This window comes from Notolepis coatsorum, assembly GCF_963971535.1.
Source record: "Notolepis coatsorum genome assembly, chromosome: 17".
NCBI lineage: Eukaryota > Metazoa > Chordata > Actinopteri > Aulopiformes > Paralepididae > Notolepis > Notolepis coatsorum.
The window spans coordinates 39,887,588-39,902,268 of record NC_140181.1 but is presented as its reverse complement, the minus strand read 5'-3'; the positions used below and the strand labels follow the sequence as shown (position 1 = coordinate 39,902,268).

At 42.0% G+C, this 14,681-nt stretch overlaps 1 protein-coding gene across 2 annotated transcripts in view; it reads right to left on the bottom strand.

The window, feature by feature from the left end:
* ccdc22 (CCC complex scaffolding subunit CCDC22) overlaps nucleotides 1–5,496 on the bottom strand; it is a 71,400-nt gene extending 65,904 nt beyond the window's left edge. For both annotated transcript variants that reach the window (XM_084332865.1, XM_084332864.1), the window contains exon 1: nucleotides 4,890–5,496. In XM_084332865.1, coding sequence (XP_084188991.1) covers nucleotides 4,890–4,939 — 50 coding nt within the window. In that variant the 5' untranslated portion in view covers nucleotides 4,940–5,496. The remainder of the gene's footprint in view (nucleotides 1–4,889) is intronic.
* Nucleotides 5,497–14,681: the final 9,185 nt, after the last annotated feature.

The following is a 14,681-nucleotide window of genomic DNA, read 5'->3' as shown; positions in this document are numbered from 1 at the left end:
TTATTTCAACGAACATTTCAAACTAAATAACAGATTATGCACATAAAATGCTGAAAACAACCGAAGCAACAATAGTATTTTAATGAGGCTATTATTATTATCATTATTATTTTGCAACAAGTTAGCCCTCTCATAAATAGCACATATAAATGAATAACTAACTTGAACTAACTTAATAGGATTGAAGTGATATTTGGCTTAAAAAATCGGTCTCCTGGCAAAAAAAAAAGAAGGAAAAAGCCAGACGATGTGCATTGGGCCGCGGCTCTCTGACGCCTTATTTTCTGGGCCCCGGCCTGAAAAGTTTGGGAACCCCTGGTCTAAGCTGCCATAGGTGATGATGTCACACTCGAATGTAAACAGGAAGAGTTTAACACACAGATCGAAACTGGATGATATACAGAAACGAATAACCAATAAATATGAAGTTATGTTTAAACTTCTGTTGTCAAGCATTGTCAATATAACCCACCCCCTTTCCTCACGAATGGAACTAGTGTTGTGGAGTGTACGCTAAGCTTTTTCACTAGGGGCACACTTGCCCCTAAATGAGAAATTTAGGGGCAAAGAATATTTTTTAGGGGCACATTTTTAAATAACAATTTTACCATTATTTAAAAAAAAATTCTCCTGCCTCATTACTGTGGTCCTTTTATTTAACATTTAAGTGCGTTTGTTTTCAGGTTTGTATCTTTTATAATGAACCAACTGAGAAAGTGTGTAAATCACTAATAAAACAAAAACTGTGTGTGTGTTAGGGTGACCAGATGCAAAAAGTCCAAAAGTGGGACAACAGTAAGATTTTGGTGGGACAAAGTGGGACAACAGTACGATTTTGGTGGGACAAAGTGGGACAGATAGATAATGTAATTTTTTTTATTAGAATAACTGCCATGGTCTTCACTGAATAGATTTAAATCAAAGGTTAAATCAAAATAAATACAAATTAAATACCACCTAACATCTGTTTTAAATATTCAAACGTCATCACTTGACAGGAATGTCTTGTGTTTGATATTCCCTGTTAACACAGAACTAGGGAAAACAGTGTAGTATAATACAAAAATAATAATACAAATAAATTGTGTTTCTATATTAGAATAACTGCCATGGTCTTCACCGAATAGATTTAAATCAAAGGTTAAAGGTTACCACAGTCGACTGACCTGTATGAATGGGAGTGTTGTACTGTGTGATAGACACTTGTTATCTCAGCTGCAGTGACCTTGTCCGTCTGGCTATCATTGTTTGGTTTAAAAAGAAACGTATCCATAGATCTGGATGTTTCTTTTTGGTGAGCCACTTTCAAGTGAGACTCACGTCCACTGTGGCGCTTCAAGTTGTATTCTCCTCCATGCGCAATTGAAAACGAACTATGACACAAAACACAGAAAGCCTGCTGCGGATTGCCTGCCATCTGCCTCACCCAGTCATGTGTCGTTTGCCAGTCTTGGTTGTAACTGCAGGTCCGTTTCTTTTTACTGCTTTCCATCTTGAACTAGTTTGCTTGTAATGTTGTTGTGTTTTTTTTGACCAATCAGATTTGCGATATGAGGTAGCGTCACGACTCAGTCTCAGTCACGTCACAAGCAGCACGCTAAAGTACTATAACTAAAGTACTATAACCAATCAGAGCAATGTGTGTGGACAAGAGGCGGGTTGCTACGTTTACTGTCTGTAGGGAGGGGCTTTTAGACGCATGTTTTTTTTTGGCTTCGAAAAGAGGGACATCCTCTCAATATGAGGGACGCGGGACATTTGGTCAAATGGTGGGACAGTACAACCAAAAGGGGGACACCTGGTCACCCTAGACTGTGTGTGTGTGCGCGCGCGCGCTTGTGTAGTGCTCCTTGAATGAGATCACCACAACACACACACCATTGCATTAATCAGGAGGACAAGAAACTCTGCATACATTTGTTTCACAATGAAAAGTGCTTTAGAAATCAAATGAATTATTATTATTGTAAATAACCCCATGAAAGGTTTATTATTTTTATGGGTAATTACCTGCTTAATATTTGTGATGTTACTGGTTTCAGTGTGTGCCTAAAGTGATCAATGTGTTGGGCCGTTTATAGAGATCTATGCCAATTAATGTTTATGTATATCCGGGACTGTTTTTTAATAAGAATTGAAAGGATTTGTATATGTGACCTTTATTTTGAAAACCGTGTTGCGACGCAACCTTATTTACATGTGCGCTTTTGACAGTGAAATGTTCAGTCTAACTTAGCTCAAAGGAAAGACTAATCAAAAAGGTTTAATTGACCTGTATGAGGCTCTAACGGTAGGACTTTGTTTATAGAAGTGGAATGTAATACTATGCAAAACGAGAAATAAACAGTGATTTTACCAGCAGTATAGTTGCAAGCCACTTTCATTTCATATACGGGGAACCGTGACAATTATTAGTATTATCTTATTATTTGCATATTGTTTCATTATTAGATAGATAGATAGATAGATAGATAGATAGATAGATAGATAGATAGATAGATAGATAGATAGATAGATAGATAGATAGATAGATAGATAGATAGATAGATAGATAGATAGATAGATAGATAGATATACTTTATTGATCCCCGGAGGGAAATTTAAGTAGACATTATTTCACGTCCTAATAGTGGGCTACTACTACTCACCTAATGCATGGCTGAACGTGAATGTTAGAAGTGTCCGTGTCCCCGTCAATCAATCATCACATCATCACATCAATCATAATCATCTTATCATCTCTCCACATCGGACGTGGTTGTCATAAGATGGACTGATATCCACTCCGTTCTTCTTGCAGAGCAAAATTAGCGGCTTAAACTTATTGAAAGGAAGTTCACATTCAGTTTCGTTTAGATTGTTCGCTAGGAATTATAGGATTTGGTGTTGGATGTATAGACTCTACGCAGACAGGGACATGGTATTTAATCGCACGATAGACTACAACTACCAAGTGGCCCAGATTCACTCCACACACGCAAATATTTTTTCCACACAGGCTATCGCTGTTGCCGACAGATTCTTTCATAGCACCACGACGTAGGCTAATGTTTTACTATTTTTTTATCCAATTTGTATGGATTGATTTAGGAGTGAAATGCAAATGAAGGGTTGAAATCACTACTCGGAAGCTTGCCCCCAGATATTATTTTCCACTCGCACCGGCCAAATTAGGGGGCAATTTGCGATCATCTCGTTGCAGTGTACAGCCCTGATATGATGACTGAATTTGATTTACCCTTCTTCCCGGCCAAAGGCTGCCTTTCTGTCATCTTCTACAATGTTTGAAAATAACTAGAGAAATACACCATGGCTCCCTCCTCCCTCAACACAAGCTGAAACTACATGCGGCACAATAATCGTTGTATCTCTATTATCTTGTCTTCATGATTGTGGGAAGCCGAAATTTAAACTTGATTAATCGCTCAGCCCTAATGTGTACTATTTTCTATCGCACATCTTTTGGTTCGAATTTTGCTCCAAAACAAAACTCTGTGAGCGTTGTATTCCATTTTAAAGCTTCACACAGAGGCTTGCCCTTCTAACCAATCTAAGAAGCTCAAAGGAAATGTAATTGGAATAAGCTATTTTAGCGGTTGAATCTACATGGTCCTCATTCAACACAATCCAGGAATGAAGAACATGTAGAATATCGGCATGCCTCTTAAGTGGAACTTTAGAATGGAATATCTCTGTACTCTACCGCTGTAACACTGTATGTAATCAAAAAAGTCAACCAACGAACAAGATTCTTGTACCGGATCTCCTCTCTGGTAAACAAGAATACTACTACGACTATGCTTGCACCTCATGGTACCAAGGTACCAAAGCACCTCAAAGGCACTAAAAACAAGATTACAAACATCACAAAACAAACTGGTCAGACTACTGCTTGACCTTACTCCTAAAACCCACCTCACCCCTGCCCATTTTGACAACCTAGGATGGCTTAGAGTAGACGACAGAGAGTACAGCAACTTGCAATGGGCCTGGTCTACAAGATACACTACACCACTAAGGTACCCAAACATGTCGAGATACTTCCCAAAGGTCAGTGAATACCATGACCACAACACCAGAGGGAGTTCCACAAATCATGTCCAACCCAGATTCAGCTCAAACAAGGGACTAAACATGTTTAGCAATTATGCCACAACAATGTGGAACGCCCTACCCACAGCCGTAAAATAATGTTAATCCCTACCCACCTTCAAAACCACTCTAAAAAAGCACATATGGTAGGCCGCAATTCTGGATATAACAGTGATCTGTATGTCGTGTGTCATAATTTAAATGTTATGATGAATTGAAAATGGGGGACCCTGATGTAAACAAGACAAAAGTCTTTCTCTGGTCTGCATCCCCTTAACAATTGTGTGTATAATATTGAGCCGTACTGTATTGTACCCATTCTGCAATCTGTTAATAACATTTTCAATCAATCAATCAATCACTGGTCAATGAAACTCATTCACAGCAGAGTCAGGGTGTCCACATTAAGATATGTTTAGGAACTCAATTCAACCCAAAACATTTTACACATTGTAGCTTTAACACAAACACATCCGACCTACCCTGCTGACAAAACAGCCTTTTCTTATTGGGGACGGTGGTTTGTGTCCCCTATTGGAAAAGCCGCCTCCAATCAACTGGTGTGCAATGTGTATTCAGAAATAATGTGTCTTAATTTATGAGTCAACCAATCCCACCATCACACACACACACACACACACACACAGTCATGTGATGGTCTGGTATAATGCATGTCGCTAGCTGAACTACAAATCATGCCCCGAGTCATTGGACTTTTCCCCACTAGTCAACGTGACATATATTGCATTACGAACTGCAATTGAGTAAGATTATGAAGATCCGCTGTAAATACTTACGTGTCGGTCTGTCTGAGAGAGTGTATCAAAATCTTATCGACTTCCTCCATCACTGACGTTTCATTCAGTTCCTCTCGCTGGCTCTGATCGAAGACGATAGTCTTTGATTGAAAACTGGTCGATTGAAAACTTTATTAGATTTTTTACAGATTGCAGAATGGGTACAGTACAGTACGGCTTAATATACATACAATTGTTAAGGGGATGCAGACCAGAGAAAGACTTTCGTCTTGTTTACATCAGGGTCCCCCAGGGTCTCTTGTTACCGAGCCACAGACTGACTTAACGTGACAGTTATACTAACCGGCTTGCTAGTAATAACGACTTAGCTCGTTTTTGCAGCGGGTTTGGGTAAAGGTAAGCTAACTAGCTCGCCTGGTCTGTTAGCTGGCGAAGCTACAAGGCAGCTAGCAACGATGTCACTAACGTTACTCATTGCCTGAGCAGTAGTTCCATTTTTTTGTATTATTCGTTACTTTTCAAACGTGTTGACTACAAATTAACCTTTCATCGCAATGAAAGCATCCGCTGCTATGCTAGTTATAAACTGACGCTGTGGTCATCGTTAGTTAGCTACAACATTCGTAAAATATTCTGACATTTCTGCATCTTGTTGAGCGTAGACAGGAAGTCATACGGGAGGAGTACCGCGGTGTTCCATGGGACGTGTAGTTTTGCATTTCTAAAAAATGTCGTGGTGGGAATATTACAAACAGAGAACCAAAAACTCACATTCCCAGCATGTATCAAGAAAACCAGTCGCATGACCGAGTAGACGTTTTTGGCACGTGCATTTTTAAATCTGTATTATTAAACGTGTCAGGTTTAATTCAGACCTCGGGTAGCGATTATTTCGGGACAAAAATATAAACTGACTGTGTGCCTCGCATACAGTTTCTGTGTGCCAGTTTCTGTGTAGACTGAGCAATTCAATCAGTAGCCTACAGTGATAGAACCCCATAGAAACTAAACAGACAACTGGGGCCATCCCATTGCTTTAAACGGTCTCTGGTACTATCTTGGATGTTCTCCAGACAGTGCATGCCTTGTGATTACAAATAAGATCATGTATGCAAATGATGGCTGGGGTTGTCCCCGGATCCCATGTTCCCTGATTGATTGATTGATTGATTGATTGATTGATTGATTGAACATTTTATTATTTTTTATTATTTTATTAATTATTAATGTCCGCCTTGTTTCGAACTGGTTAAGCTTAGGCCCTCTTTCGAAGTTGGTTAAGGTTAGAGTTTGGAATCAGGGCTGGTGGTCTACCGGGGAACACAGGACCCGGGGAACATATGCTCCCGTTCCAGGACTGCTTCAAACGCCTGTTACTGTTGGACTGCATGTGGATTGATTGATTGATTGAAAATTGTATTAACAGATTGCAGAATGGGTACAAATACAGTACAGCTCAATACACACAATTGTTAAGGGGATGCAGACCAGAGAAAGACTTTCGTCTTGTTTTCATCAGGGTCCCCTATTTTCAATTAATCATAACATAATATGACATACAGCTAGACAGTACTGCTACATCTATACATTTATGACATACCAGATTTACAAATACAGTACTGTTTTTGATACAAGAAGAGTCTAAAAAAGAGAGTATATACATTTGACGAAGAAACTGTACATTGGAGGAGGTTGGTAGGTGGAGGGAGGGGGGGGGGGTTGGGTAGGTGGGGTGGGGGGGAAACTGTACATAGGAGTTGGGTGGGGGGGTTACTGTACATTGGATTATCGACAAAATCTTACTTGGTCCCAAGAAGAGGGTCTTGTGTATTATTGGGTTTAATAAGACATTTATTGTACATTGGAGGGGGTTGCGTTAGGACATTTACAGGGGCCAGTTTCGAATTGCAGTCTCTCGTAGGTGCTCTTTGAGAGTCGTTTTGAAAGTGGGTAGTGATTCACATTCCTTTACAGCTGTGGGTAGGGCGTTCCACATTGATGTGGCATAATTGCGAAACGTGTTTAGTCCCTTGTTTGAGCCGAATCTGGGTTTAAACTTTACAGTAACATGATTTCTGGAGCTCCCTCTGGTGTTGTGGTCATGGTATTCACTGACCTTTGGGAAGTATTTTGACATGTACATGGGTACCTTAGTCGTGTAGTGTATCTTGTATACCAGGCCCATTGCAAGTTGCTGTACTCTGTCGTCTACTCTAAGCCATCCTAGGTTGTTAATGTGGGCAGGGGTGAGGTGGGTTCTAGGAGTAAGGTCAAGCAGTAGTCTGACCAGTTTGTTTTGAGATGTTTGTAATTTTGTTTTTAGCGCCTGGAGAGACATGCTTCAAATTGATTTGAGGCCCTCAAACCATTTAACTAAATTAGCATTTTCATAGAAAGAATTGTCGCTCCCTCCAGTGCTTCTCTCCATGGGATTCTAAATAATTATTGCAAATAAGCTCCTAAATAATAATTGCACATTTGATTAACAAGATGAAAATTACATATCTGATTTGAATTGTACTCTTGGATTTTTGTTGCAACCAACACGTGCTTCTGTTGTAAAATGTTTTGGAATGTTCTCTCTGAACTCCCCATGGGACCTGTGTTAGTGTGTCCTGGACTTCCTGACAGGCGAGTATCCAAAACGGAAACACAATTTCAGCGTTGCCAGTAGGGCAACGCGTTATCCTGCCAAAACTGTGTTTCTTTTTAACTTGGACAGCAAACGTAATCATTCAGCAACAAAAACGTTGCTGGATTCAGCTGTGTAACCATGGGCTGAGACAACAGGTGGTGAGGGTGGGCAACTACACCTCTTCAACCATCACCCTCAACACAGCCAAGGTTGCGTTCTGAGCCCCCTCCTGTAGGCTACTCCCTGTACACACACATGACTATGTGACCAAGCATGACTCCAACATAGCTGTGGTGGGCCTGATCTCAGCCAATGACAAGAAGGCCTACCTAAAACAGATAGATAACCTGGCAGGGCTCAATAGGGCTCTAGTGGAGATGAACTAACCCACTCAGGATCAACAGGCCTTTAGTGGAGAGAAACGAACCCACTCAGGATCAACAGGCCTTTAGTGGAGATTAACTAACCCACTCAGGATCAACCGGGCTCTAGTGGAGATTAACTAACCCACTCAGGATCAACAGGCCTTTAGTGGAGATGAACTAACCCACTGTCATAGTCACAGCACAAGCGTACTTCACTCCCCCTCCTTTTCCCCTCACATTCACCACACACTCCTCTCCATCCTCCCTTCCATCCACCATGCACTCCTCTTCATCCTCCTTTCCATCCACCACGCACTCCTCCTCATCCTCCCTTCCACCACGGAAGCCTCACGCCCTTATATGGCCAGCATCCCTTCACTTCCCGTCACTCAGCCCAGCTGCACTTCATCCCCCTGATTCACACGCTGTCAGGCACCTCACTCCTCACAGCTGTATCCCATCCCCCGTTGATGAAGACCCTACTTCTACCGGACGACGCTGACCAGAAGTCGTCGTGGTGTTAGTATCACTACCTAGGTACGACGTCTCGGCTTGAAGCCCTGCTAACCTGCTCTTGTGATTATTCCTTGCTCTAATCTGTTTCTCTTGTGCCCAGGACCCCCGTTCCAGTGCACCTTCCTGCCTGGACATCTCGTGCTGCACAAGGAGTGCTCTTGCTCTTTCTCCCGACACAGACCTGTGTCTTCTGCCCACAGCTGCACTGGGAGTGCACCTGTCCTCACCCCCCCCAAGAACATTCTAATCCCTGTCTGTTGCACATTCCTGATGTAATACTTGTCTGCTTGGGAAATACCATTAAAACCCCTTGAAACGCTCCATTCTCCTCTCCTGTGTTCAGTGATTGGGCTGTGTTCAAAACCCACTTCTCACACCCACTCAGGATCAACCGGGCTCTAGTGGAGATTAACTAACCCACTCAGGATCAACCAGGCTCTAGTGGAGATTAACTAACCCACTCGGGATCAACAGGCCTTTAGTGGAGATTAACTAACCCACTCGGGATCAACAGGCTTTTAGTGGAGATTAACTAACCCACTCAGGATCAACAGGCCTTTAGTGGAGATTAACTAACCCACTCGGGATCAACAGGCTTTTAGTGGAGATTAACTAACCCACTCGGGATCAACAGGCCTTTAGTGGAGATTAACTAACCCACTCAGGATCAACAGGCCTTTAGTGGAGATTAACTAACCCACTCGGGATCAACAGGCTTTTAGTGGAGATTGGAAGTGACATCTGGTAACAACAGATGAAGTACTAAAAAAACTGAGAGCCCTCCAACCTAACAAGGCCACTGGCCATGACAATATCCCCTCCAAATTATTCAGACACTCAGCAGCCCATCACCACCATCACCCTCATCACCCACATAATAAACCTCTCCATAAAACAGGGACACGTCCCCAAAGACTTCAAAATTGCGAGAGTGACCCCCCTGCACAAAAAAGGCAGCAAATTAGACCCAGGCAACTACCGTCCTGTTTCTATTCTCACCTCCATCTCGAAAGTCATGGAAAAAATTGTCTACGAACAGGTCGAAAAGTACCTTGTGGGGAAAAAAACGAATCTATGAATTCCAATCTGGCTTCAGAACATCCCACTCCACTGACACATGCCTTCTCTACAGTGTTAATTTTGTCAACTAAAATGATGACGAAAGATGTTCGTCAACAAAGGTTTTTTTCATGACGACAACGAGACGTGACGTCACGTTATTGAAGACCATGTGACGCTAATAAGACTAAATAGTTTATTAAATATCGTTGACCACAACTGAGGACACAAAAATGTAATTTACAAAAACCAGGATGAAATTTCTCTTCATGTATGTTGATATTGTTGACTAAAACAAGACGAGACAAAATAATTATAACTTTTCTTAATGCCATCGTCCCGACAGAGCAGTATGACGGGGAGCTCTGTTATTAGCATTAGCTGAAGAGCTATTTTTAGCGCCTGGAGAGACATGCTTCAAATTGATTTGAGGCCCTCAAACCATTTAACTAAATTAGCATTTTCATAGAAAGTATTGTCGCTCCCTCCAGTGCTTCTCTCCATGGGATTCTAAATAATTATTGCAAATAAGCTCCTAAATAATAATTGCCCATTTGATTAACAAGATGAAAATTACATATCTGATTTGAATTGTACTCTTGGATTTTTGTTGCAACCAACACGTGCTTCTGTTGTAAAATGTTTTGGAATGTTCTCTCTGAACTCCCCATGGGACCTGTGTTAGTGTGTCCTGGTCCTGGACTTCCTGACAGGCGAGTATCCAAAACGGAAACACAATTTCAGCGTTGCCAATAGGGCAACGCGTTATCCTGCCAAAACTGTGTTTCTTTTTAACTTGGACAGCAAACGTAATCATTCAGCAACAAAAACGTTGCTGGATTCAGCTGTGTAACCATGGCCTGAGACAACAGGTGGTGAGGGTGGGCAACTACACCTCTTCAACCATCACCCTCAACACAGCCAAGGTTGCGTTCTGAGCCCCCTCCTGTAGGCTACTCCCTGTACACACACATGACTATGTGACCAAGCATGACTCCAACATAGCTGTGGTGGGCCTGATCTCAGCCAATGACAAGAAGGCCTACCTAAAACAGATAGATAACCTGGCAGGGCTCAATAGGGCTCTAGTGGAGATAAACGAACCCACTCAGGATCAACAGGCCTTTAGTGGAGAGAAACGAACCCACTCAGGATCAACAGGCCTTTAGTGGAGAGAAACGAACCCACTCAGGATCAACAGGCCTTTAGTGGAGATTAACTAACCCACTCAGGATCAACCGGGCTCTAGTGGAGATTAACTAACCCACTCAGGATCAACAGGCCTTTAGTGGAGATGAACTAACCCACTGTCATAGTCACAGCACAAGCGTACTTCACTCCCCCTCCTTTTCCCCTCACATTCACCACACACTCCTCTCCATCCTCCCTTCCATCCACCATGCACTCCTCTTCATCCTCCTTTCCATCCACCACGCACTCCTCCTCATCCTCCCTTCCACCACGGAAGCCTCACGCCCTTATATGGCCAGCATCCCTTCACTTCCCGTCACTCAGCCCAGCTGCACTTCATCCCCCTGATTCACACGCTGTCAGGCACCTCACTCCTCACAGCTGTATCCCATCCCCCGTTGATGAAGACCCTACTTCTACCGGACGACGCTGACCAGAAGTCGTCGTGGTGTTAGTATCACTACCTAGGTACGACGTCTCGGCCTGAAGCCCTGCTAACCTGCTCTTGTGATTATTCCTTGCTCTAATCTGTTTCTCTTGTGCCCAGGACCCCCGTTCCAGTGCACCTTCCTGCCTGGACATCTCGTGCTGCACAAGGAGTGCTCTTGCTCTTTCTCCCGACACAGACCTGTGTCTTCTGCCCACAGGGAGTGCACCTGTCCTCACCCCCCCCAAGAACATTCTAACCCCTGTCTTTTGCACATTCCTGATGTAATACTTGTCTGCTTGGGAAATACCATTAAAACCCCTTGAAACGCTCCATTCTCCTCTCCTGTGTTCAGTGATTGGGCTGTGTTCAAAACCCACTTCTCACACCCACTCAGGATCAACCGGGCTCTAGTGGAGATTAACTAACCCACTCAGGATCAACCAGGCTCTAGTGGAGATTAACTAACCCACTCGGGATCAACAGGCCTTTAGTGGAGATTAACTAACCCACTCGGGATCAACAGGCTTTTAGTGGAGATTAACTAACCCACTCAGGATCAACAGGCCTTTAGTGGAGATTAACTAACCCACTCGGGATCAACAGGCTTTTAGTGGAGATTAACTAACCCACTCGGGATCAACAGGCCTTTAGTGGAGATTAACTAACCCACTCAGGATCAACAGGCCTTTAGTGGAGATTAACTAACCCACTCGGGATCAACAGGCTTTTAGTGGAGATTAACTAACCCACTCGGGATTAACAGGCCTTTAGTGGAGATTAACTAACCCACTCAGGATCAACAGGCCTTTAGTGGAGATTAACTAACCCACTCGGGATCAACAGGCCTTTAGTGGAGATTAACTAACCCACTCAGGATCAACCGGGCTCTAGTGGAGATTAACTAACCCACTCAGGATCAACCGGGCTCTAGTGGAGATTAACTAACCCACTCAGGATCAACAGGCCTTTAGTGGAGAGATGGTTGCATAAACAACCAAACATACCTGTTCATACTTCACTGACACATACTCTTTGCACATAACTGCCCAATTGCACAGCCCTGGCCTATTCCTATTTTATCTTTATTTTACTATATTCTATTGTGCTATATTTAATCTAGTTTATATCCCATTTAATATTATTCAACCTCTTTATTTACAGTTGTACAGCCCTGGCCTATATTTTATTTCATAATTATATTATATTGTGCTCAACTTAGTTCATATTTAATTTGATCTTACTCCATCTCTTTATTGTATTATCTATCTGTTAATGTCTGTCCGCTAATGTTGCACCGAAAACTACCAAATCAGAAAGGTCTTTATTTTCACAAGTATAGTTTTCACATACGTTTTTATCTAAAATACAAAGCACACTCTTCAAGACCATATAAGATGCATTATTTGTACATATACTATTCTGTGGTGTAAATTCTGAACTGGGGGCTTTAAACAATTGCATCTTTAGTTTTTCCCTCCTCTCATCCTGACTTTTTGTCCTCTTCCTATACCCTCAGGCAGATTGGCCCGCCCTGATACTGAATCAAACACACGCATTGGCTACTTCACTGTGTAGGTTGATTTAATGGTTGCTCCATGTAACCACCAGTATATTCTACTGACGACTCTAGATTTGATAATTTTTCTGCAATTTTGTTTGGATGAAGTTGAAGTACAGTGTTAGCCACAAACCAATACAAAGTCATCGGGATTGATCTCCTGTCTGTGCAGCTGACTGCGGCTCATTGGAAGTGACATCTGGTAACAACAGATGAAGTACTAAAAAAACTGAGAGCCCTCCAACCTAACAAGGCCACTGGCCATGACAATATCCCCTCCAAATTATTCAGACACTCAGCAGCCCATCACCACCATCATCCTCATCACCCACATAATAAACCTCTCCATAAAACAGGGACACGTCCCCAAAGACTTCAAAATTGCGAGAGTGACCCCCCTGCACAAAAAAGGCAGCAAATTAGACCCAGGCAACTACCGTCCTGTTTCTATTCTCACCTCCATCTCGAAAGTCATGGAAAAAATTGTCTACGAACAGGTCGAAAAGTACCTTGTGGGGAAAAAAACGAATCTATGAATTCCAATCTGGCTTCAGAACATCCCACTCCACTGACACATGCCTTCTCTACAGTGTTAATTTTGTCAACTAAAATGATGACGAAAGATGTTCGTCAACAAAGGTTTTTTTCATGACGACAACAAGACGTGACGTCACGTTATTGAAGACCATGTGACGCTAATAAGACTAAATAGTTTATTAAATATCGTTGACCACAACTGAGGACACAAAAATGTAATTTACAAAAACCAGGATGAAATTTCTCTTCATGTATGTTGATATTGTTGACTAAAACAAGACGAGACAAAATAATTATAACTTTTCTTAATGCCATCGTCCCGACAGAGCAGTATGACGGGGAGCTCTGTTATTAGCATTAGCTGAAGAGCTATTTGAAAAGCTAGCTTTAGCTTAACGTTACCTTGGCTAAAGTTGGGACTATTCATAATCCAGCTGCAGACCTGCAAGCAAAGTACAGCAAGTTGGCAAAGGAGTATTCCAAGGTAAATCACTTTTTCACCAGTAACGTTACATTGTTTGTATTTCCATCTAGCTCGCGTTAACTAGTGGCTAATCTAGGTCACGCTAATGTGGCTAACTGATCGACCTCTCGCACACAATTAATTACATGTTGCGGACAGCCATACCGGTGACAATGTTTAGCTTTTAGTGCCAAATGATAAGAGTCTGAGGTGGAGTCTCAAAAGAGAATGTTGAATATTTGTTGTGCATTAAAAACCACAACAGAGCCTCTGCTACTAGCTAACCTAAACAGAGCCTTCTGGAAGCAAGTGCAACAACGTATAATGTCCGTGTGGAACCAATGTGCCAACAACCTTTCCGTGGGTGAAGCATAGTTGAGCATAGTTGTCATTTAATGATACTAATACTAATCTATACAATCACCTGTTGTTGAATAAATACCATTACTTTCTAGTTATTACTAAAAAACAGTATATATAAAACAGTAGCTGTAAAAAAGAAAAGAAAAAAAAAATCGTTTTATAATTTATAGACTAAATCTAGACTAAAACAAAAAAGACAAAATTGAGACAAAAACTGACTAAGACTAAAATGCTCAGACATTTAGTTGACTAAAACTGACTAAACGAAAAATAAATGAAGATGACTAAATATGATGAAAACGAAAAAGGAGCACTTGACACATGACTAAGACTAAAACTAAAATGAAAATAGCTGCCAAAATTAACACTGCTTCTCTATTTGAACGACCATCAAACAAGATGTGGACGCGGGAAAATACTGCGGCATGGTCATGCTCAAGGCCAGATTAAGAATTCAGAGGCCTCTGGGCCAGACTCTTGTGGAGGCCCCCACACACACATACACGTGCACGCACAGTGGCGTTTTTATATGTAAAACATTGGTGGGGCAGCCACTAACCAAGGCTACATACCAGGCAAACTACAGTAATCAAAATGACAGTAATCGTTGTTCGCAAATTTCGCACCACATATCAGGCATGGGCTACAGGTAAGCCTGCATTTACATTTACATTTAGTCATTTAGCTGACGCTTTTATCCAAAGCGACTTACAA